The sequence below is a fragment of the Natrix helvetica genome (assembly GCF_964273705.1).
Source record: "Natrix helvetica genome assembly, chromosome: 4".
NCBI lineage: Eukaryota > Metazoa > Chordata > Lepidosauria > Squamata > Natricidae > Natrix > Natrix helvetica.
Window position 1 is genome coordinate 7,087,828 of NC_138550.1, and position 22,971 is coordinate 7,110,798.

The following is a 22,971-nucleotide window of genomic DNA, read 5'->3' on the forward strand; positions in this document are numbered from 1 at the left end:
GGGGTTGCATGTGCATGGACCGGGTGAGGTGCATATGGGGGGTTGCACATGCATGAGCCAGGGGCAAGCCGCGCGTGAGGGCTGACACACACATTGCATTATGGGTGCAGGCACTTTCGGCACACGACAACAAAAAGGTTAGCCATCACTGGGATGGGGTAAGAAAAAATAGAAATAGGCGGATATCTTTGTACCCAGGAGCGGAGGCCACACATGGCCCATGAGACTCTGTGACAGGAATGCCAATTCCTTCATCACATGGATGGACAATAAAATTGTAGGTGACATGAGCCTTTGGCTGCTCTTTGTCACTCTCTTCCACTTTGCCTCTCCTGGAGTGGTTGAAGGCTAATAAGAAGTGAACGCTGGAAGAACATTGCTTTCAAGGTCTGCTAATTGAGGCACGTCAAAGAGTCAGACAACGGGGTCTAGGACAAACTCAAGAGACCAGAAGGTTGCAGTTCTTTCCATGGTCCAGTAGTTAATATACCGTATGTACTTAAGAAGGTATCCGGAGGACATTAATGCCTAGCTGGATGATGAATACAGGTAGTCCTCGACTTATAACCACAACGAAGCCCAAAATTGCCATTGCTAAGCAAGGCAGTTGTTTGGTGAAGCCGGGCCCTGTTTTATGACCTTTCTGCCAATGATTGTTAAGCAAATCTCTACTGTTAAAATAATGTGATTGTTCAACAAATCTGGCTCCTCCCATTCATCAGAAGCTCTCTGTTCTGACCAAGTTCCCCAAACACGAAAAACCCTCTGTATTTAAACCAATGATTTCTTTATTAAGAGTGCCAGCAGCCCCGGCAAAATGTTTCTCTCTAACAGCAGGTTAATAAGTCCATCTGGTAGGTAGATGAATAGTTGCCTGCCACATCTATTCATCTCCGCCCTGCCTTTTATCCCCAGAGCTAGGGTGGGGCTTCACTAGCAGCAGTGGCTCTTCCGTCCTAAGGACCAGCCCATAGATTTCCACTGCTCTCCTCTCCTCTGCCTTCTACACATCTGTGCGTCAGGCACTAGACCCAGCTGTTCCTCCTGTTCCCCATCAGCCACCTCCAGACCTGGGGCCTGTTGACTCTCCATCTGAGGGCTGACGGACGGCCCAGGCTCTGCCTCTGTCTCTCTCTCTCTGCCAACTCCATTCCCTCTTCCCCCTCGGACCTCTCAGGTTCCCTTGATGCTGACCCTGACTCCCATGCTCTCCTCATCTGATTCGGCTGCTGGAGGGGCCGCAACACTCTCTAGGAAGGTTTGCAAAATGACAATCCCAGGACCCCGGGATGCTGCAACCATCATAAATACATGTTGGTTGTCCGATATCCAAAGTATGATCCCACGACTGTAGGGACCCTGCAACGGTTGTAACTGTGAGAACCGTTCATTACACCAAACTGAGTTAGAGAACTGTGGTGGTCTCTGAGCTTCGTTGCTTTCTTCCAGTCATTTCATTGCCCAACTAGGTAATACCATCAGTGCCAGTAGGGAGTACGCTTTGCCCTTGTCAGTGTTGGTGGGAGTGCTCTTGGGCTGTTTTGCCTTTAGCTTTTTGACAATTTGACAGGGGTATTGTTTGCTTCTTAATTTTTTTAGTCTAATCTTGGTGTTAATCTTTGCTCATCTGAGTGTTGATTGCTGGTGAGGAGGTGTTTTGGTCTTTCTGTTTCCTTTTTGGCTTTCTGATGGTCTCTTTTGAATGGTTTGTGCCACAGATGGTATTCAGCAGGTTCTGACCAGTTCTGGAGAACCGGTAGTGGAAATTTTGAGTAGTTCTGAGAACTGGTAAATACCACTTCTGAATGGTCACGCCCACATCTATTCTCTGCCTCCAGTCCCAGCTGATCAGGAGGAAATGGGGATTTTGCTGTAACATTCCCCTGGAATGGGGTAGAAATGGAGTTTTTACATTATCTTTCCCCTGGAGTGGGGTGGAAATGGAGATTTTACAGTATCCTTCTCCTGGAGTGGGAAAGGAATGGAGATTTTATAGTGTCCTTCCCTTGGAGTGGGGAGGAATGGAGATTTTACAATATCCTTCCCCTGGAGTGGGGAGGAATGGAGATTTTACAATATCCTTCCCCTGGAGTGGGGAGGAATGGAGATTTTACATTATCTTTCCCCTGGAGTGGGGAGGAATGGAGATTTTACATTATCTTTCCCCTGGAATGGGGTAGAAATGGAGTTTTTACATTATCTTTCCCCTGGAGTGGGGTGGAAATGGAGATTTTACAGTATCCTTCTCCTGGAGTGGGAAAGGAATGGAGATTTTATAGTGTCCTTCCCTTGGAGTGGGGAGGAATGGAGATTTTACAATATCCTTCCCCTGGAGTGGGGAGGAATGGAGATTTTACAATATCCTTCCCCTGGAGTGGGGAGGAATGGAGATTTTACATTATCTTTCCCCTGGAGTGGGGAGGAATGGAGATTTTACATTATCTTTCCCCTGGAATGGGGTAGAAATGGAGTTTTTACATTATCTTTCCCCTGGAGTGGGGTGGAAATGGAGATTTTACAGTATCCTTCTCCTGGAGTGGGAAAGGAATGGAGATTTTATAGTGTCCTTCCCTTGGAGTGGGGAGGAATAGAGATTTTACAATATCCTTCCCCTGGAGTGGGGAGGAATGGAGATTTTACAATATCCTTCCCCTGGAGTGGGGAGGAATGGAGATTTTACATTATCTTTCCCCTGGAGTGGGGAGGAATGGAGATTTTACATTATCTTTCCCCTGGAATGGGGTAGAAATGGAGTTTTTACATTATCTTTCCCCTGGAGTGGGGTGGAAATGGAGATTTTACATTATCTTTCCCCTGGAGTGGGGAGGAATGGAGATTTTACAATATCCTTCCCCTGGAGTGGGGAGGAATGGAGATTTTACAATATCCTTCCCCTGGAGTGGGGAGGAATGGAGATTTTACATTATCTTTCCCCTGGAGTGGGGAGGAATGGAGATTTTACATTATCTTTCCCCTGGAGTGGGGAGGAATGGAGATTTTACATTATCTTTCCCCTGGAATGGGGTAGAAATGGAGTTTTTACATTATCTTTCCCCTGGAGTGGGGTGGAAATGGAGATTTTACAGTATCCTTCTCCTGGAGTGGGAAAGGAATGGAGATTTTATAGTGTCCTTCCCTTGGAGTGGGGAGGAATGGAGATTTTACAATATCCTTCCCCTGGAGTGGGGAGGAATGGAGATTTTACAATATCCTTCCCCTGGAGTGGGGAGGAATGGAGATTTTACATTATCTTTCCCCTGGAGTGGGGAGGAATGGAGATTTTACATTATCTTTCCCCTGGAGTGGGGTGGAAATGGAGATTTTACATTATCTTTCCCCTGGAGTGGGGTCGAAATGGAGATTTTACAGTATCCTTCTCCTGGAGTGGGAAAGGAATGGAGATTTTACAATATCCTTCCCCTGGAGTGGGGAGGAATGGAGATTTTACAATATCCTTCCCCTGGAGTGGGGAGGAATGGAGATTTTACAATATCCTTCCCCTGGAGTGGAGAGGAATGGAGATTTTACATTATCTTTCCCCTGGAGTGGGGAGGAATGGAGATTTTACATTATCTTTCCCCTGGAGTGGGGAGGAATGGAGATTTTACATTATCTTTCCCCTGGAGTGGGGTGGAAATGGAGATTTTACATTATCTTTCCCCTGGAGTGGGGTGGAAATGGAGATTTTACAGTATCCTTCTCCTGGAGTGGGAAAGGAATGGAGATTTTATAGTGTCCTTCCCTTGGAGTGGGGAGGAATGGAGATTTTACAATATCCTTCCCCTGGAGTGGGGAGGAATGGAGATTTTACAATATCCTTCCCCTGGAGTGGGGAAGGAATGGAGATTTTATAGTGTCCTTCCCCTGGAGTGGGGTGGAAATTTAGATTTTACAGTATCCTTCCCCTGCCACGCCCACCAAGCCGCACCTACAGAACCGGTAGTAAAAATTTTTGAATCCCACCACTGGTCTGTGTATGTTGTTTGTTCCTATGTCTATGAGTTAGAGAAGTATTCCTAAATCTAAATGGAAACAATGGAAACGAGGAAACGTTCTTGGAGCAGGGGAAGGGAGGAATCCCCAAAGGGTGCAAATTTCTGCCCCTGACACCTTTGTAAAAGCCGCCTACCCCTGATCATGCTTGAAAAAAATATCACTCTACTGCAGGGGTGTCAAACTCGATTTCATTGAGGGCTGCATCAGGGTTGTGTTTGACCTTCGGGGGATGGGCAGATCAATGTCACTAGTGTCTGTGGCGCCTGTGGTGGCCAGATTGCTCTGCCAGTGAAACAAGCTCCCAGGTTCCGTTTTCAGCTACCATGGCCTCCTGCAACCTTCTGCCAGCGAAAACGGAGCTCGGAATGCAACTCTCCCGAGCTCCGTTTTCACTGGCAGAGTGTTGCAGGAGGCAGTGGCAGCCGAAAACGAAGCTCAGGAGCCTATTTTGTTGGCAGAAGCACAGCAGGCTGGTCCTTCGCTGTTTGCAGGGTGGCCCCGTCGGCTAGATCTAAGTACCCCGTGGGCCCGATCTGCCCCCTGGGCCTTCAGTTTGATACCCCTGCTCTACTGAATTTGATTCCAACCTCTGTGCTTCTTGTAAGCGCTTCCCACTTGGCATCCTACACAGTCTAATATTTGACATCTCGAGTATTCCGTACTGCTGATTAAATGCTTCAAAAATTTACTAAATTTAGAAAATGAGGGAATCTCCCTTTTACCAACCCACATGAGTCATACCCAAGCAAGACGGCTGCGGTAATTCAAAACCGGATAGGTGGATGGCTTGAAATGGGGCAGTAGTATGGATTCCTGGTGGGCCCCTTAAGAGTAAATTCTAATCCGGGATTGCTAATCTTGGCTAATCTCAGAACCTAGCTAAAAGTTAGTTCTGGGCTGGAGGAACGACGGGGGAATCTCAGGATTGTTGGTGAGACAGGTCAAAATAATCACCATTACAGTCCTCAACCGAAAAACATTGATCTAGGGATTGTTCCGAGTTTCAATGGCATTGGGGAAAAAAAAGCAATTTATGCCCTGTCCTTGTACATAAGACAGTTGCAGCATCCCCACAGTCACATGATCAGAGTTGAGTGCTTGGTAATCAGCATATCATGATTATATTACATTTATGATGGTTGCAACGCCCCCAAGGTCACGTGATCGTTTACAACAGGGGTGTCAAACTCAATTTCATTGAGGGCTGCATCGGGGTTGTGTTTGATCTTGGGGGGAGGGGGCTAGGGTGAGCTTGGCCAGTGTAGGCATGGCCAGCTCAATGTTACTCGTGCCGGGGGCGCCTATGGTGACTTGAGCGCTCTGCCAGCGAAAACAGGCTCCGGAGCTCCATTTTCACCTGCAATGGCCTCCTGCAACCCTCTCCCAGTGAAAAAGGAGCTTGGGACGGCCACCCGCAGCCCTTGCAAGCTCAGTTTTCAGCTGTGACGGCCTCCTGCAACCCTCTGTCAGGGAAAATGAAGCGTGGGAGGGCTGCCCGTGGCCCCCACAAGCTCCATTTTCCCTGACAGAGGCATCATGGGCCTGTCCTTCACTGTTTCCAGGGTGGCCCTGTGGGCCAGATCTAGGGGTGGAATTCTACCGGTTCAGACCAGTTTGGGCGAACCGGTAAGCTCCAACTATCATCTGGGAGAGTGTCTATCAGCTGGGCAGAGTGCCACGCCTCAGCTGTTTTCCTCCCCAGCAGTAGTGTGGGAGTGTATGCTCATCGAACTGGTTGTTAAACCGGTAGGAACACACCGGCCAGATCTAAGCATCCTGCAGGCTGGATCCAACCCTCGGGACTTGAGTTTGACACCCCTGATTTACAACCTTCCTGTTTGGTTTCTGACAAGCAAAGACAAGGAGGACAGCCAGATTTGTTTAACAACTGCATGATTTGCTTAACGACTGGCCATGATTAGCTTAGCTAGACCTTGTTGTCCAATAGGATCGAACAAAAGGGTCTTTCCCCCCCCTCGTTTCAATGTCAATTTTCTCCTAGTAATAACGAAGAGCCATATTGTCCCAGAACCCAACTGTTTGGCTATTAAAAACAGGCATAAATAAGGAAGTCAAAACCGAAATGACTAGACAGGTGAGATACGATTAAATGCGACGAGTTAAAAGGCTTAATACGCAGCTTGAAAGGGATAATTTCAGGGTTTCATTCCTGCTTGAATTAAAGTATACCTGCTATTAATACTGCTGGCTCATTGCTATTTTTTTCTGTCCTTCTTAAAAAAAAAAAATTCTAGAGGCCAACAGGTCTAATTGGATTGATATTATTATCTTCATTAAAGGCACCAGAGATTAACGGTGCGGGCGATGCACAATATCTACTGCTTTAATATTTCTGGTACATCTCAAGTGCGTTGTTTTGGTAACGGGAAAGAGGAAGGAGCAGGTTTGGTCTAGTGCAGTGTTGGTGAACTTTTTCGGCACCAAGTACCAAAATGGGAGCGTGTGCACAAGGGAGCACCGGAAACTGGAACATAAGCTTCCCAGTGCGCAGGCATGGGAGCGCGGGAAACCGGAAGGGCAGTTCTAAGCTTCTGGTTTCTGACGTGTGCATGCAGGTCACCTGATCTTCCGCCTTCTGACAGGCAGGTGCACGCAAACACCCGCATGTGCACGCCAAAAACCGGAAGCTCGGCTTCCCAGCATGCACATGCACTCCAGGGAGCTGCTCTTTCTGTTTCCAGCGCTGCTGTGCGGCAAAGACCAGCTAGAGCCCAGAAGAGCAACGGGCGACGGCTGGTGTGTCCGGAGAGATGGCTCTGCTTCCGGCATGAGTGCTGTAGGTTCACCACCATGGGTCTAGTGTGTTAAGATGACTGTTACAAAAGAGGAGACTGCGAGTTCAAATCCCGTCTGAGTCATGCCCAATTTAACGACTTTTTTTTGCCATGGTTGTTAAGCAAATCCCTGCAGTTAAGTGTGGTCGTTAAGCAAATCTGGCTTCCCCTGTTGATTTTGCTTGTCAGGAAGGTTACAAATGATGATCAATCATGTCATTCCAAGATGCTGCAACCATTGCAAATGCATGCCGGTTGCCAAGCGCCCATGATTATAGGGAAGGCTGTGACAGTCGTAAATGCGAGAAATCGTGGTATGCTACTTTTTTGAGTGCATTTCATTGTTCATCCAAGAAACTTCCTCTGTTCTGAACCGAGTTCTAGTTCCACATTAGTCACGAAAGACAGCTGGGTGACTTTGGGCCAATCACCAGAAGACAATGACGTCTAGTCCCGCCTTAGCCATGAAAGACAGCTAGGTGACTTTGGGCCAATCGCCAGAAGACAATGACTTCTAGTCCTGCCTTAGCCATGAAAGACAGCTGGGTGACTTTGGGCCAATCGCCAGAAGACAATGACATCTAGTCCCGCCTTAACCATGAAAGACAGCTGGGTGACTTTGGGCCAATCGCCAGAAGACAATGACTTCTAGTCCCGCCTTAGCCATGAAAGACAGCTGGGTGACTTTGGGCCAATCGCCAGAAGACAATGACTTCTAGTCCCGCCTTAACCATGAAAGACAGCTGGGTGACTTTGGGCCAATCGCCAGAAGACAATGACTTCTAGTCCTGCCTTAACCATGAAAGACAGCTGGGTGACTTTGGGCCAATCGCCAGAAGACAATGACTTCTAGTCCCGCCTTAACCATGAAAGACAGCTGGGTGACTTTGGGCCAATCGCCAGAAGACAATGACTTCTAGTCCCGCCTTAACCATGAAAGACAGCTGGGTGACTTTGGGCCAATCGCCAGAAGACAATGACTTCTAGTCCCGCCTTAACCATGAAAGACAGCTGGGTGACTTTGGGCCAATCGCCAGAAGACAATGACTTCTAGTCCCGCCTTAGCCATGAAAGACAGCTGGGTGACTTTGGGCCAATCGCCAGAAGACAATGACTTCTAGTCCCGCTTTAACCATGAAAGACATCTGGGTGACTTTGGGCCAATCGCCAGAAGACAATGACTTCTAGTCCCGCCTTAGCCATGAAAGACAGCTGGGTGACTTTGGGCCAATCGCCAAAAGACAATGACTTCTAGTCCCGCCTTAGCCATGAAAGACAGCTGGGTGACTTTGGGCCAATCGCCAGAAGACAATGACTTCTAGTCCCGCCTTAACCATGAAAGACAGCTGGGTGACTTTGGGCCAATCGCCAGAAGAAAATGACTTCTAGTCCCGCCTTAACCATGAAAGACAGCTGGGTGACTTTGGGCCAATCGCCAGAAGACAATGACTTCTAGTCCCGCCTTAGCCATGAAAGACAGCTGGGTGACTTTGGGCCAATCGCCAGAAGACAATGACGTCTAGTCCCGCCCTAGCCCTGAAAGACAGCTCGGTGACTTTGGGCCAATCGCCAGAAGACAATGACTTCTAGTCCCGCCTTAGCCATGAAAGCCAATTGGGTAATTTTGGGTCAATCACTCTCCCTCAGCCTAGACACCTCCCAGGCTTGTTATCTTGAGGAAAATAGGAGGAGGATGCATTGATATGTTCGCCACTTTGAGTTATTTGTAAAACAATATAATCAATAAATGAGATAAAATAAAGGAAGCCTTTTAAGATGTAAGGGTGAAGGTGTCTTATCAACCCTCCAAAGCAGACAAGTTAATGCTACCTTTATTATAAGGCTATAGTAGCAGAATCTTACAAGTTTAAATGCAATCATGCCCCTTCCTTTCTCTTTGTGAAAGCTAGGGAGGGCCTATTCTGACCCAAATCTCTCTTTTTAAAAAAATCTGGACTGTTCTCTTGCTTGTGACTCTGTCTCCTTCTGCAAATCACAACAGCTGACATAGGGAATTAACTGTGACATCTCCTAAAGGCACAGCTCCAGGAACCAAAGATCTCACCCAGTGACAGGCCCAAAGAATCATCAAGTTCTAATTGCACTTAACATGAACTTCAAGTGCTAGCTTGAACTAAGCTAGTGCTAGATAAGAGTTAAGGGATTTCAAGCAGGGGTGGGTTACTGCCGGCATTTCTACCGGTTCGTCGCCCGAAAAATTGTGCTCGCCCACTGTTTTTGCAGACTGCGGGGGACCCAGTACTGGGCTGCAGACTGGGAGGTTGGGGACCCCTAGTTTAAAAGATTAGCAGACGACTCTTTCAGGGGTGAAATCAACTTACCTTCGCTAACGGTTCTCAAAGGGGAGTGTGCGCACATGCGCAGAGCGTCAAAAATGGGACGTGATGACGTCTGGGCAGGTGGGCTGAGCCTCCCGCCGCAGCCGCCGCTACCAGTTTGCCTGAACCGGATAGAACCGGATGAATTGCACTACTGGACTGCTTACATCTACACTTAAGTTATTGTAGGCTCAAAACGGCCTACATTATTGTACTTTCTGGCTTCGAGATGGCTAAGGAACAGCAGAAATGATGAAGGTTGTTTCTCCAAGCCGTTTTTTTTAAAAAACGGAGAAGATCTCAAGAAGATAAAAGAGCCTGTTTCTGAGTAGAGAAAATTGCTCTTCAGCCATGTAATTTCAATCATGGTCTTCAGAGCTATGCTGGATTCTTGGTCCTGGGGTCGTGAAGGCTCCATAGACAAATGAGACCACAGCGTGCCTCTTTCCTTCCTACAACGTAACAGTTATTTAAAAATACATTAAGTTTCGCCTGTAGTCTAGAGATGACCTTTTCCAACAGGCTGAACTCAAGATTAAAAGCAACAAGGGGAATAGAAGCTTGGCTCCCCCCTCCCCTCCAATGCTCTTTGCAAAATATCACACCCAATAAAGGACTCAGAAAGGATAAGATTGATAGTCCTTCTGTATTACATGCCAAAAAGAACAATTTACAAAATTAAAGGGTAATTAAATTCTTGACAGATCCTGGCTTCGGTGAGGTATTGTTAGCTGCATGAAAGAATGATCCCCTCCAGCTTTGATTGTAGACCAGAGAAGGGCATTTAAGATGTCATTTGTCTAAGGACTGGGCACCTGCTAAAATTTAGTGGGGGGCGGGGGAAATCTCTAAGGATCAAAAGTAATTCTGCCCTTTCTCATTCACTATGCCTGCCTCTCTCAGCTTTATGTCTTCAGGTAGGGGTGTATGATGAGGGGCGAAAGATGACATTAAAAATAGGTGGGGACAGAAGTGATATTCAGCCGGTTCGGACCGGTTCGGGTAAACCGATAGTGGAAATTTTGAGTAGTTCGGAGAACCGACAAATGCCACCTCTGGTTGATCTTGCCCTCCCGACCCCATCATTCCCTGTCCTATACAGTAGAACCTTGGGTCATGAATGATTCCGACCACGTGGTACAGCGGATTGCCATGCCTCGGCTGACCTAAAAAACAGCTCAGCTCACCAGCGCTGACACCAAGGTTTTTGAGTGCTGTGCGCACATTGAAAGCACATGTTAGGCATGCACACGCACGAAGAGTGCTCTCGTAGAAGCAGTAGGAAAAGATTTGGAATCCCACCACTGGGATGGGGCTATGGAGCACGAGAGGTTGGAACTTTGGACAGGAGGTTAGCAAGTCCATGTTTGAGACACTTGAGCTGGCATGGGATGGGGTTGAGCTCTTGTCCTTCACTCCAGCTCCTGCTGGGGAGATGAGAGGTACCCTCAACTGAGTGTCCCTAGGGCAATGGTGATGTTACTGGCTTTCCTGGAAGGGCCTTGGTGCTTCTGACTTGAGTGCATGCAGGTGGAGCTACGATCTCCTGGTTTATGTTGGTTTTGAGAGATTTGGTTGATCTCCTGGTTGTAGCCACCATCTTGATTTATTTTTTTGACCCCCTCCTGTGAATACTGGTACCTTCAGGAGAGAAGCAACCTGGAATTAAGGAGAAGCTTCCTAATAGTGAGGACAATTCACCAATGGAATGGCTTGCCACCAGACATTGTAGGTGCTCCATCACTGGAGGCTTTTAAGAAAAGACTAGACAGCCACTTATCTAGAATGATAACCAGTGGAATGACTTGCCTCCAGAAGTTGTGGGTGCTGCAACACTGGAGGTTTTCAGGAAGAGATTGGACAACCACTGGTATAGGGTCTCCTGCTTGAGTTGGACTAGAAGACCTCCTAGGTCCCATCCAGTTTTATTCTGATTCTGATTCAATAGCTTGCCTTCAAACATTGTGGGTGCTCCATCACTGGAGACCTTCAAAGAGATTAGGCAACCATTTTTCTGATATGATGCAGAGTCCCCTGGTCGAGCAGGGGGTTGGACTAGAAAACCCCTGAGGTTCCTTGCAACTCTGTTATTCTATGCTCTAAATATTAGATACCAGGTGTTGCTTAAGCAGAAAGATGCACGCTTGGGAATGGAAACTTGGTCAAGATCGTTGCCATGTGCATTCAGAAAATAAATACTGTTTTTGGTTTTTTGGGGGGATGGCTAAAAAACAACAACGAATGGAACTTTTGGGAAGGTCATGAAGAGATTGTCATGAGTTTTAAGAATACTCTGAGGCATTTCTGGAATCCGTTTAGAACAGTAATATGCTCCCTCTAACGCTGTCTGTCCTTGAATGCTGGAGAATAATTGGCAGGCAGGAAGTGACTTAGAGCTCTTTGTAATTTCAAGGAGATATGTCAAAATAAAGGGCAAAAGGCTACTTAAATCTCCAGCCCGTTCTTTTCAGCTCAATTCATTTTTTCTGCAGATTATTATTATTATTATAGTTGTTGTTGTTATTATTATTGTTGTTATTATTATTATTATTATTATTAATAATAATAATAATAATGATGGTGATGATAATGATAATAATAATAATTATATGATTATATCACAGTGGGCAGTTGTTTCACCGGATTTGGCATTGATTACTAGTCGGGCCCCACCCAGGAGCCTAGGATGTCGTAACACATGATGATGATGATGATGATGATGATGATGATGATGATGATTTGATTGTATCACAACGGCTAGTTGTTTCACCAGATTTGGCATTGATTACTAGTCGGGCCCCACCCAGGGGCCTAGGACGTCATAACGTATTTTCGTAATATGTGTGCAGATCCAAGCAGTGCAGCTTTTTGCATTTGACTGATGGTGATTTTGTCAAGTTTTAACTGTTTTAAATGTAATTCCAGTGCTTTTGGAATAGCACCCAGTGTGCCGATTACCACTGGAATTATCACTGCTGGTTTGTGCCATAATCGTTGGATTTGAATTTTTAGGTCCTGGTGTTTCGCGATTTTTTCATGTTCCTTCTCGTCGACCCTGCTATCCCCTGGTATTGCGATGTCTATGATTGTAACCTTATTTTTCTCAACCAGTGTGATGTCTGGCGTGTTATGTGGTGGTGGTGGTGATATTATTATTATTATTATTATTATTATTATTGTTGTTGTTGTTGTTGTTATTATTATTATTATTATTATTATTATTATTATTATTATTATTATTATTTCACCTCCAGCCTCTCGCCAGGTTAGGTTTGCAAAATGTAAGATGCCAATTTGCATATCAGTCCTACTTAGAAATGCACATCAGAGTTGATCATCACTTAAACAAAAAATGCAATATATTTCACAAGAACTGAAGCTCGAATTGAGATTTCTTGTATCGGCTGTGGTGCCAACAGTTCACAAAGGTGCTTTTTTCAAAAGGCACTTAGGCGCCATTTTTCCTTGAAGATGTTTTACTTCTCATCCAAGAAGTTTCTTCAGTTCTGACTGGATGGTGGGGAATGGAAGGATTTGTATTCCTTGCAGAGAACTGGTCATTTGCTTTCTTTTTAGAGAGCCGTTGAGGCCACTTGGAGGTTTATCTGTGCCCTCAGGGTCACTGCAGTAGTGCAAATGTATGTGGAATACCTCCTCCTATTTAGCCCACAACAACAACCTTGTGAGGTAATTTGGGCTGAGAGAGAAATGACTGATCCAAAGTCACCCAGCCGGCTTTCATGGCTAAGTCGGAACTAGAACTCACCATCTCCTGGAGATTGGCCCAAAGTCACCCAGCTGTCTTTCATGGCTAAGGCAGGACTAGAACTCACCGTCTCCTGCGGATTGGCCCAAAGTCACCCAGCTGTCTTTCATGGCTAAAGCGGGACTAGAACTCACCGTCTCCTGGTGATTGGCCCAAAGTCACCCAGCTGTCTTTCATGGCTAAGGCAGCACTGTCTCTGGGGGATTGGCCCAAAATCACACAGCTATCTTTTGTAGCTAAGGCGGGACTAGAACTCACTGTCTCCTGGTGATTGGCCCAAAGTCACCCATCTGGCTTTCATGGCTAAGGTGAAACTAGAACTCAGTTCAGCACATAAGAAGCTTCTTGGACGAGAAGTGAAACATCTTCAAGAAAAAGTGAAGTCTAGTTGTCTTTTGAAAAAGTCACCTTTGGGACAATCCTGAACTGGATGACTGAACATAAACATTCCCAGTTCACAAGCAACTCCAGCTTCTTGTTTTGCCTTACTTCAACTAAAGTAGACACTTGTCCAAGGTCTTAAGTTGTGAGAGTTGTAAAATGGATTAGTTACATGACCAACCTGATTTTACGAACTCTTTGTTTGCAGCAATCATTAAGCAAATATGATGCTCGTAAAGCAATCGCCATGGTCTTTAAGTTTGGTTTTACTGAAAACTGGACGTAAATGCCAGTTTTTGGCAAAAGTATCATAAAATGTGGTCAGATCACCACTGACCTCTGCAAATGACCATAAATGCAGCTTGTTGTTGTTGAACACCAGACGTTCAGTCATGTGACTGTGTAGGGGGGCTAACTAGAGCAACTTCAAATGGTTGTTAAGCATTGTTAAGCGTCATAAGTTGAGGACTACCTGTTTAGATTTCTCACTACTTTTTTTCAGTCTTCCCCTAATCCCTATAATTTCTGAATTTTGTCTGATAATCCTGTTCAAGACTTCCAAAGCCAATATAAATAATAAAGGCAATGGCGGGCAATTACATTTATGAATTCGTCTCCAAAGTCCATACAGTTGATGTATCATAAATTGCCAATTTACATTATCAAAAGCCTTCTGGGCGTCTAAGAAGATTAGTGCCACTTGTTTTTCTGGATGCATTTCATAGTATTCTAACGTGTCTACAATGAACCTTAAATTGTGCTTTATTTGTCTTTTTGGTAAGAAACTATTTTGATCTAGGTGGATAATCCCTAACGATGCCAAATGACAATGTTGTGACCAGGTTGACCACGCACACATTTTCTGTCCAGATGCAGCTGATCCACTGTTGTTTTTTGTGTCACACATACTACACAAAGCCAAAACAACTCAGGGAATTTAATTTTTTCAGAGCAGAATTTGGAAAAGTGAACGGATGAATGATTTTGGCTGCTGGTCAGCTGAGCTAATTCATGTCTCAAAAGTGCAAATCTTATTTATTAAAACTTGAAGGTGTGTTGCAGTCTGTGTGTGTATATCTGTGTGGGAGAACTATGCAACAGCAACTAAGGTGTTGAGGACCAGTGCCATGGTTTAATAGTAACATTTAATTGGTTTATAATATCACTTTCTTCTTTAAAAAACCCAAACACTCTTCCCTGCTTTCACTCTTAATAAAACATTTCATTTTTCTTCCTTTCTCATATATCTCTAGTGTACAATAAGTTCTCATTTTTTTTCCTGGCCTATTTTGAAATACCTGCAATTGGAAGAGTTGAGGGAACAAACAGTTAGATTCGTATCTACATACCCCTTTGGCATCGATCACACCAGGCTTGGAATTAAATTTCACTGTTTTTAAACGTGCTTTCTCTTTCCTTTCCACCCTGGAGAGAAAGGGGAAAAAAGAGGAAGAAAGGAAAATGGAAATATATGAAATCCATTATTATCATAATAGTACACTTATGACCACAATTGAGCCCAAAATGTGTTGTTAAGTGAGACATCTGTTAAGTGAGTTTTGCCCCATTTTATGACCTTTCCTGCCACAGTTGTTAAGTAAATCGCTGCAGTTGACAAGTTAGTAACCAGGTTGTTAGGAAAATCTGATGGTCCCCATGGACTTCGTTTATCAGAAAGTCACAAAAATGGATCACGTAACACCAGGATACAGGTCATAAGTATGAACCAATTGTCAAGCATCTGAATTTTGATCACATGACCACAAGGATTCTGTAATGGTCATAAGTGTGAAAACAGACAGGTCACTTTTTTCAGTGCCATTGTAACTTCAAATGGTCACTAAATGAATTGTTGTAAATTGAGGAATACCTATATTCAACCAAGGGGAGACATTTTATGTATATATTTGTTATTTTGTTTTATATACACTTTTTTATTTTATCTTTTGTTTTCTTCCCCTTTTTGGGGGGATTTTGCATTTTAACTTTGGAAATAAATTTACAAAATTTAAAATAGATATATACATATATATATAAACAAAAGATAAAGATAACAGAGGCAACCAATGCTCCCACATAATGAATGGCTGGGAATAACATATATCTTGCCAGACCAGCCACCACTTAAACCTCTAAATAGAAATGATCCTTGGCTCCATTTCTTCTTGCAAGAGACTGTTTTATTGCGAGTCAAGTGCCTTGCAATAGCGCATAGCTAGAACTGAGAATCGCGCATCAAAATCCTCAAGTTCAACTTTTTCCTCCCTTAACTGCCTCTCATTGCTGACCCCACACCCAGACCAATCAGGTTCAAGCAGGATGTTTTTAGAACAGTTACTCCAAGAGTAGGTGGTAATGCAGCTGCCTTCTTCTACCACCCGGATGACCTTGAAGCAGCATCTTAGGGAGATACAGCGGTTACTTTCGCTTTCCCCCAAGTATTCCCCCTTCCCATCCACCCTCCTCAGAGTGCATGGCAGACTGACACTCCATGGTAGCAAAGCAGAAGCAAGCAGAAGGTGGCCACTGACATCTAGGATTCAAAATAGGTAGGAGATATCTCACAAATGACTAAAAAAGCAAAGGTTTTAGATCTACCACTGTAACAGTGATCCCACAACAGAGTCAACCAGCAGCAGAGAAAGATATACTTCAGGAGAAATACACAGTTTCCAAAGGTTACATAAGGAGGAGTTATTTTTGACTACGGGAAGAAGTGTGAAAACTACACGAGTTAATTATTGTGGAACAAAATGACTCGGAGAACATTATCTTCGAGAAGAAATAAAATATATACTTCTGTTTCAAAACTGCCCGTTTTTAACATTGCCAGCTGCAGCACACCAAGCTCTTGTTACTATAGTTACAGCCGAACTTTGGAATAAATCTTTCCCTCCCCACCACTCTGAGAAAGCAGCATGTAGACATAGAAATGCAGCTTTCGTATTCAGAGGGGCTGATCTTTGAACCAAAAAAAAAAAAAAAAATTCTCCATTTTAAATTTTGAAGATGAAGTTCTGTATAGGAAAAGACGCAAGGGAAAAGACATCGAAAGGGGAGGAAAATTGGAAGTCCCAAGTGGAGAAAGGAAACACGGCATATTGGGAAACAAAGATAATTAGGTCAAAACTAAATTCTGTCTTTTAAAGATGATTGCGCACTAATATTAAGTTGCCTTTTCTCTCTCTAACCTCGCAACGTGACTCAGAAAGGAGGAAGGAAGGAAGGAAGGAAAGAAAGAAAGAAAGAAAGAAGGAAGGAAGGAAAGAAAGAAGGAAAGAAGAAGGAAAGAAAGAAAAAAGAAGGAAGGAAGGAAGGAAAGAAGAAAGGAAAGAAAGAAGGAAGGAAGGAAAGAAGGAGGGAGAAGGAAGGAAAGAAGGAAGGAAAGAAAGGAAGAAAGGACAGAAAGAAAGAAGGAAGAAAGGAAAGAAGGAAGGAAGGAAAGGAAGAAGGAAAGGAAGAAAGGAAGGAGGGAAGGAAGGGAGAAAAGGAGGAAAGAAAGAAGGAAAAAGGAAAGAAGGAAGGAAAGAAGGAAGAAAGGACAGAAAGAAAGAAGGAAGGAAAGAAAGAAAGAAGGAAGGAAGGAAGGAAAGAAGGGAGGAAGGAAAGAAGGAAAAAAAGAAAAAAGGAAGGAAGGAAAGAGGGAAGGAGAAAAGGAAGGAAGGAAAGAAAGAAAGAACAGAAAGAAAGAAGGAAAGAAAGGAAGGAGGGAAGGAAGGGAGGGAGAAAGAAAGAAGGAAAGAAAGAAAGGAAGGAGGGAAGGAAGGGAGAAAAGAAGGAAAGAAAGAAGGAAGGAAAGAAGGAAGAAAGGACAGAAAGAAAGAAGGAAGGAAAGAAGAAAGGAAAGAAGGAAGAAAGGATAGAAAGAAAGAAGGAAGGAAGGAAAGAAGGAAAGGAAGAAAGGATAGAAAGAAAGAAGGAAGGAAGGAAAGAAGAAAGGAAAGAAGGAAGAAAGGATAGAAAGAAAGAAGGAAGGAAGGAAGGAAAGAAGGAAGGAAGGAAAAGGGAGAAGAGGACACGACGTACCTTCTTTTGCTAGGTATAACTCCCATCTCTTCACTGTCGCCTTCCAGCATGACCCTCCTTGCTTGCCACCACTCGTCATCGGAGGCGTTGATAACGTGGAGAATATCTCCATACTTGAAGCTGAGTCCTTGGCTGGGGAGGCCACTGTCCTTGCTTTTGTCATAGTCGAACATGGCTCTGTTGGAAGACAAGACACCAAGGATGGCTTGATTAAACCCAACCAGGACAGCACTCGGCAATCATCAGAGAGGAACATCTGGAGATCAAAATTCAAGTACAGGTCATCTTTGACTTACAACTGCTTGAGCAGGGGGCTGGACTAGAAGACCTCCCAGGTCCCTTCCAGCTCTATTTTGATTGACTGAACCACAATGGAGCCCCACATTTCCATTGCTAAAAGCCAGGGAGTTGTGAAGGGAGCTTTGCCCCATTTTTGCCACAGTTGTTTAGTAAATCGCTACAGTCATTAAGTAAATCGCTACAGTCATTAAGTAAATCGTTACAGTCGTTAAGTATATCACGCCATCATTAAGCGAATCTGGCTTCCCCCATTAACTTTGGTTGGGGAAGGTCTGGCTGGGAAGGTCAGAAACGGTGATCACGTGACCCCCCCCCCAAAGACAGTGCAACCGTCATAGGTACATGCCAGTTGCCAAGCATTCACATTTTCATCACCTGCCCAATGGTCATTAAGTGGGAAAATCACTCATAAATCACTTTTCCAGTGCCGTTATAACTTCATATGGTCTAAACAAATGTTTGTAACCCAATGCGCGGCGCATGGGTTGTAGCATGCAGCATGCGCGCAAAACACCCTCTCAGCGAACCGGTAGTAAACTGGTTAGGAACGTGTGCAAGGCGGCGACAGAGAGAAAGGGCTTTGTTTTTGTTGTCCTAGCATAAAATCTTCCATGTCTTTTCAGCTGGAGCAAATGGTTACGAACAGTTACGAACATGAGAATCCTCGTCCTTTGCGGCCCACTGCACTTTTATGCCTCGTTAAGAGCCATCAAATAAGACGACCATCCCTTCAGCCTAGTGAAATAAACGGCTGCAAAACGGGTGTCAGCACAGCAAGTGTCGCCGGACGGCTGCCTGCACGGCTACGGCGAAATCATGTTTGAAGCGGAGAATATCCGTCTAAGGTCAAACTCGGCTGGGGAGGAAGAAATTGTTTTTAGTCTCTTAGGAGGAGAATTGAGTTGGTGGGTGCTGGGCTTTTCCTTCCCCCCCCCTTTATCGAGGAATAAAAGTTTCCGAGTTCACTCAAATAGCAATAGAACTTACAAATTGCTTTAGAGTGCTTTACATCCCTCTCTAAGCGGTTTACAGAGTCAGTCTATTGCCCCCAACAATCTGGGTCCTCATTTTACCGACCTCGGAAGGATGGAAGGCTGAGTCAACCTGGAGCTGCTCAGGATTGAACTCCTGACTGTGGGCAGAGTTTGCCTGCAATATTGCATTCTAACCACTGCACCAGCATGGCTCGCCCCTCCCTCCCTCCCTCCCTTCCTTCCTTCCTTCCTTCCTTCCTTCCTTCCTTCCTTCCTTCCTTCTTACCTACCTACCTACCTACCTACCTACCTACCTACCTACCTACCAGCAGTTTACAGAGTTAGCATCTTTCCCCCAACAATCTGGTTCCTTATTTTACCCACCTCAGAAGGATGGAAGGATGAGTCAGCCTTGAGCTGGTGAGAATCAAACTCCTGGCTGTGGGCAGTTTGTCTGCAATGCTGCATTCTAACCACTGTGCCACCAGATATACAACAAGTGATGAAAGAGAGACAGAGAAAAAGAAAGAAAGAGAGGCAGGAAGGCAGGAAGGCAGAAGGAAGGAAGGAAGGAAAGAAGAATGGAAGGAAGGAAGGAAGGAAGGAAGGAAGGAAGGAAGGAAGGAAGGAAGGAAGGAAAGGGGGTGTAGAGCAATAGCACTTGGACTTATATACCGCTTTACAGTGTGACCAAAATTTGTGTTCCAGGTGTGGCCTTACTAAGGCTTTATATAGCAGTACTAAGACTTCACGTGATTTTGATTCTTCGCCTCTGTTCACTTTAATTCACTTGGCAACTCCCTTAACAACGCTGGCAAGGGTGGTTGTTAAATGGGGCAAAACCCATTTGACAACTGTCTTGCTTAGCAACAGAAATGTTGGGCTCGGTTGTGGTCCCAACTCAGGACAACCTGTAGAGCATTTTGTGAACTTTATTCCACAAAGATTTCATTTCACCCCAAGGGCTCTTGCGACTGATAAATCCAGTTGGCTGAGCCTTGTGTGACTTCATTATGGGCAAAGCTAATTAAAGTACAATGAAAAAGCCCAACCAGTTGAATGAGTGAATCACTGTCAGGGGAAAAAAACACCCTGAAGAAAAATGAGATCTATGGACCGGGCTGATTCCCAACAGCATATCATTAAGATGTTAAGAAAATAAAATAAAAGTCTTTGAGCAGCATATTCTAATTAATAAACAAACTTTAATACGAAAATAATAAAAGTAAATAAAACAAAACTAACTAATGGTTACATTTTGATTAAAAAAGCTCCGTCTCCCAGTTTCCTGGCAGTCGGACAAAGATCAGAAGGAAAACTCTGGAATGTGTGAAGACATGCGCAATAAATCACTTTCAGATAACTTTTTATGACCTGCGCAATAACTCTTTCTCAGTTTAACTCTTCAGTGTCAGTTTCAGTCAGTTCATATCTAGCAAACTTTTTAACATCGTGACAATCACCCTCTGCTCGATGGCTTCATTGCTATTGGGGGCTGCAAAGGCTGATTGGATAGGAATACTTCTGTTAAGGAGAAGATGGAAAGAAAATACTTAGATATATAATGGAGGCCTTTGAACTCTGGTGCTGGAGAAGACTCCTGCGAGTCCCTTGGACTGCAAGGCGATCCAACTGGTCAGTCCTAGAGGAGATCAACCTTGACTGCTCTTTAGAAGGCCAGATCCTGAAGAGGAAACTCAAATCCTTTGGCCTCCTAATGAGAAAGAAAGACTCCCTGGAGAAGAGCCTCATGCTGGGAAAGATGGAGGGCAAAAGAAGAAGGGAATGGCAGAGAAGGAGGTGGCTGGATGGAGTCACTAAATCAGTCGGTGTGAGCTTAAATGGACTCCAGAGGATGGTAGAGGACAGGAAGGCCTGGAAGAACGTTGTCCATGGGCTCGCGATTGGCTGGACATGACTTTGCAACTAACAACAACGCAATCTAATACGAATAAAATCTCCACCTAAGAAACTGGAGAAGCTTTGAAAAGCTGCTTCATTGTTTGCTGACAAATGAGATTCTGCAAAAAACGTTTATAGCATGGAGTTTTGTCCAGCAACAGGTATGACTTTTCCAGCCACAGTTGTTAAGTGAATCACTGCAGCTGTTAAGTTAGTAACACGGTTGTTAAGTGGATCTGGCTTCCCCGTTGACTTTACTGGTCAAGTAGTCTCAAAAGGGGATTACGTGATCCCCAGCTGCCTGCAAGGAATATAAACCCTTCCAATTCCCCACTATCCTGTCAGAGCTGAAGAAGCTTCTTGGATGAGAAGGGAAACATCTTCAAAATAAAAAAATCAAAGTCCAATTGCCTCCTGAAAAAAGCACCTTTGGGACACCCAAAACAGTAAAGTAGCCGAGTAGGTTTTACTTAAGAAAACTTGCCAAGCATAGCATATCCTTCAGAATAGTGGCTTTAGGTTTCTAAGTTATTTAAGTTAAGCTTCTGATTTATTTGGGTCAACATAGCAGCCAGCTTTTCTTTGGCCTGCCACACTTTCTATTATTCTGCTATGCCTTTTCTATTGTGGGGAAATGGGAGTGGGGATTGTAAGGAGTGAGATGCTATGTAGCCATAACAAAATTCTTTCTAGAAAGCCAAGGTCATCCTTTGTCTCTGCACCTCTGCACCTGACCGGAAGTGGATAGGTGGAACTGCCAGTATGGCAGTTGAAGATTGGACCATGTGATGGAGTATGGAAGCAAGATCTTGAACTTTCAACTAGGCGGGGAAAACTGGGAAGCTTTCAGATGCAGGTTTTCCCAGATGCACCAACATCTCGCTCTCTTAATAAATTGAAACTTTGAGCAATACTTTGCTTTGGACTCTGATTTACTTTTGGATGCTATTTGGAACCCTGACAATAGCTGGGTTTCCTGGCTAGAGTTTAGGTGGACTTAAATCAACCAGATGCCTTGTCCCTTCTCCCGGATCAAAGTTTGATTTAGTTTAAGTAATAACTTTATCATCATCATCAACATCAACAACAACAAATGGGAGAAATACTCTTTTTTGAAAGGAAATTCACGACTGTCAGTATCTTTTAAATATATTTGTAGAATACAGATTGGCCTGCAGGATGAGACAGTGGTTTCATGCAACTCCAAGTATTCTGCAGCTTTCTGGTAAGGATGAATCATCCCAAATCCAATTTTCTTGTTTGTCTGATGCTCAGGCAAGAAAATAGAATTACTCTACCTTTATGGGACCCACAGCTAATGACTTCCTATTCTAACTTGCCTACAGGTTAGCAACTGAGTGAAGCCCATTTATTTAATCTGAAAACTGGTGGTTTTCTGAATTAACATCAAAAGGCAGTTTTGTCTCCCTGCACAGTTAAGACTAATTCTAGTGCAAAACCATCCTTTTTATTCCTACTGACGTGACAGCATTGATATATGGATTTCAATTTGTCACACCAAAGTGGATAAAACAAGTACCCCGCCATCTCGTAGGAGATTGAGGCTCGCAGGTGAGGGAAATAAATCTTCTTTATTTGGTCTGCTTGCACTTCGGGGCGCAATCCGTCTCCCGCCAAAGGACGTTTAGTATCATTTATTGAATAATTGGCAGCCTTAAGTATTACCGTTTTGAATGGCATGGGTCATTTGTAGAGCTACTCAACCCCTTTATGCTAAATCGGAGGATGCGCTTTGCCTCGGAAGGCACTTTTCAAAAGTGGGAACCCGAAGGTATGTTTTTATCGAGATGATAATAAAATGAAATTTTTGACGCGGACATTTTCAGCCGTGGAGAGTTTTATTTTCTCGCACCCCCCTCGGTCTCTCACCATCCATATCTTTTGCCACTTTAGATTATAACAACCCAAAAGATAGGATCTTGCCCCAAGTATCTCAAAAAAATGTGAATTTGGTTAAAGGGGAGGTAGAGACGGAAAGGGCTGAAGCCCCCCAAGGCAGAAAAAAAAAGCAAGACAAGGGAATTTGTACATTACAGGAAGTTCTCAACTTATGACCATTCATTTAGTGACCAAAGTTACAATGGCACTGAAAAAAGAGACATATGTGGTGGCCAGCAGAGCTGGCAGCAGATTCAGACAGTGAGAAGGTTGGGGAGGGATATGGGCCAGTCCTGGAGCCTGGGGAAGGCTCCGCTGAGGAATGGAAACGAATGAAGGAGAGAATCAACCTAGAACTAAGGAGAAATTTCCTAACTGTGAGAACAATCAACCGATGGAATAGCTTGCCTTCAGAAGTTGTGGCTGTGTTGTGGTCTGCCAGTGGCCAACGGAGCAGGTAGAAGACTCGGACAGTGAGGAGGTTGGGGAGGAACATGGGCCGGTCCTGGAGTCTGGGGAAGGCTCTGTGTCAGAGGCAGAGATAGGGCCAGGGCGGTCTGACAGTTATCAGCTGCCTTCGAAGTCAGACATCA

At 44.5% G+C, this 22,971-nt stretch overlaps 1 protein-coding gene across 6 annotated transcripts in view; it reads right to left on the reverse strand.

Moving 5' to 3' along the window:
- Positions 1–22,971, reverse strand: part of LOC309390542 (disks large homolog 2) — a 303,450-nt gene that overhangs the window by 42,454 nt on the left and 238,025 nt on the right. For all 6 annotated transcript variants that reach the window (XM_081949959.1, XM_081949958.1, XM_081949963.1 and 3 more), the window contains 2 exons: positions 17,304–17,480; positions 14,627–14,702 (listed from right to left, as the gene is read on the reverse strand). In XM_081949959.1, coding sequence (XP_081806085.1) covers positions 14,627–14,702; positions 17,304–17,480 — 253 coding nt within the window. The remainder of the gene's footprint in view (positions 1–14,626; positions 14,703–17,303; positions 17,481–22,971) is intronic.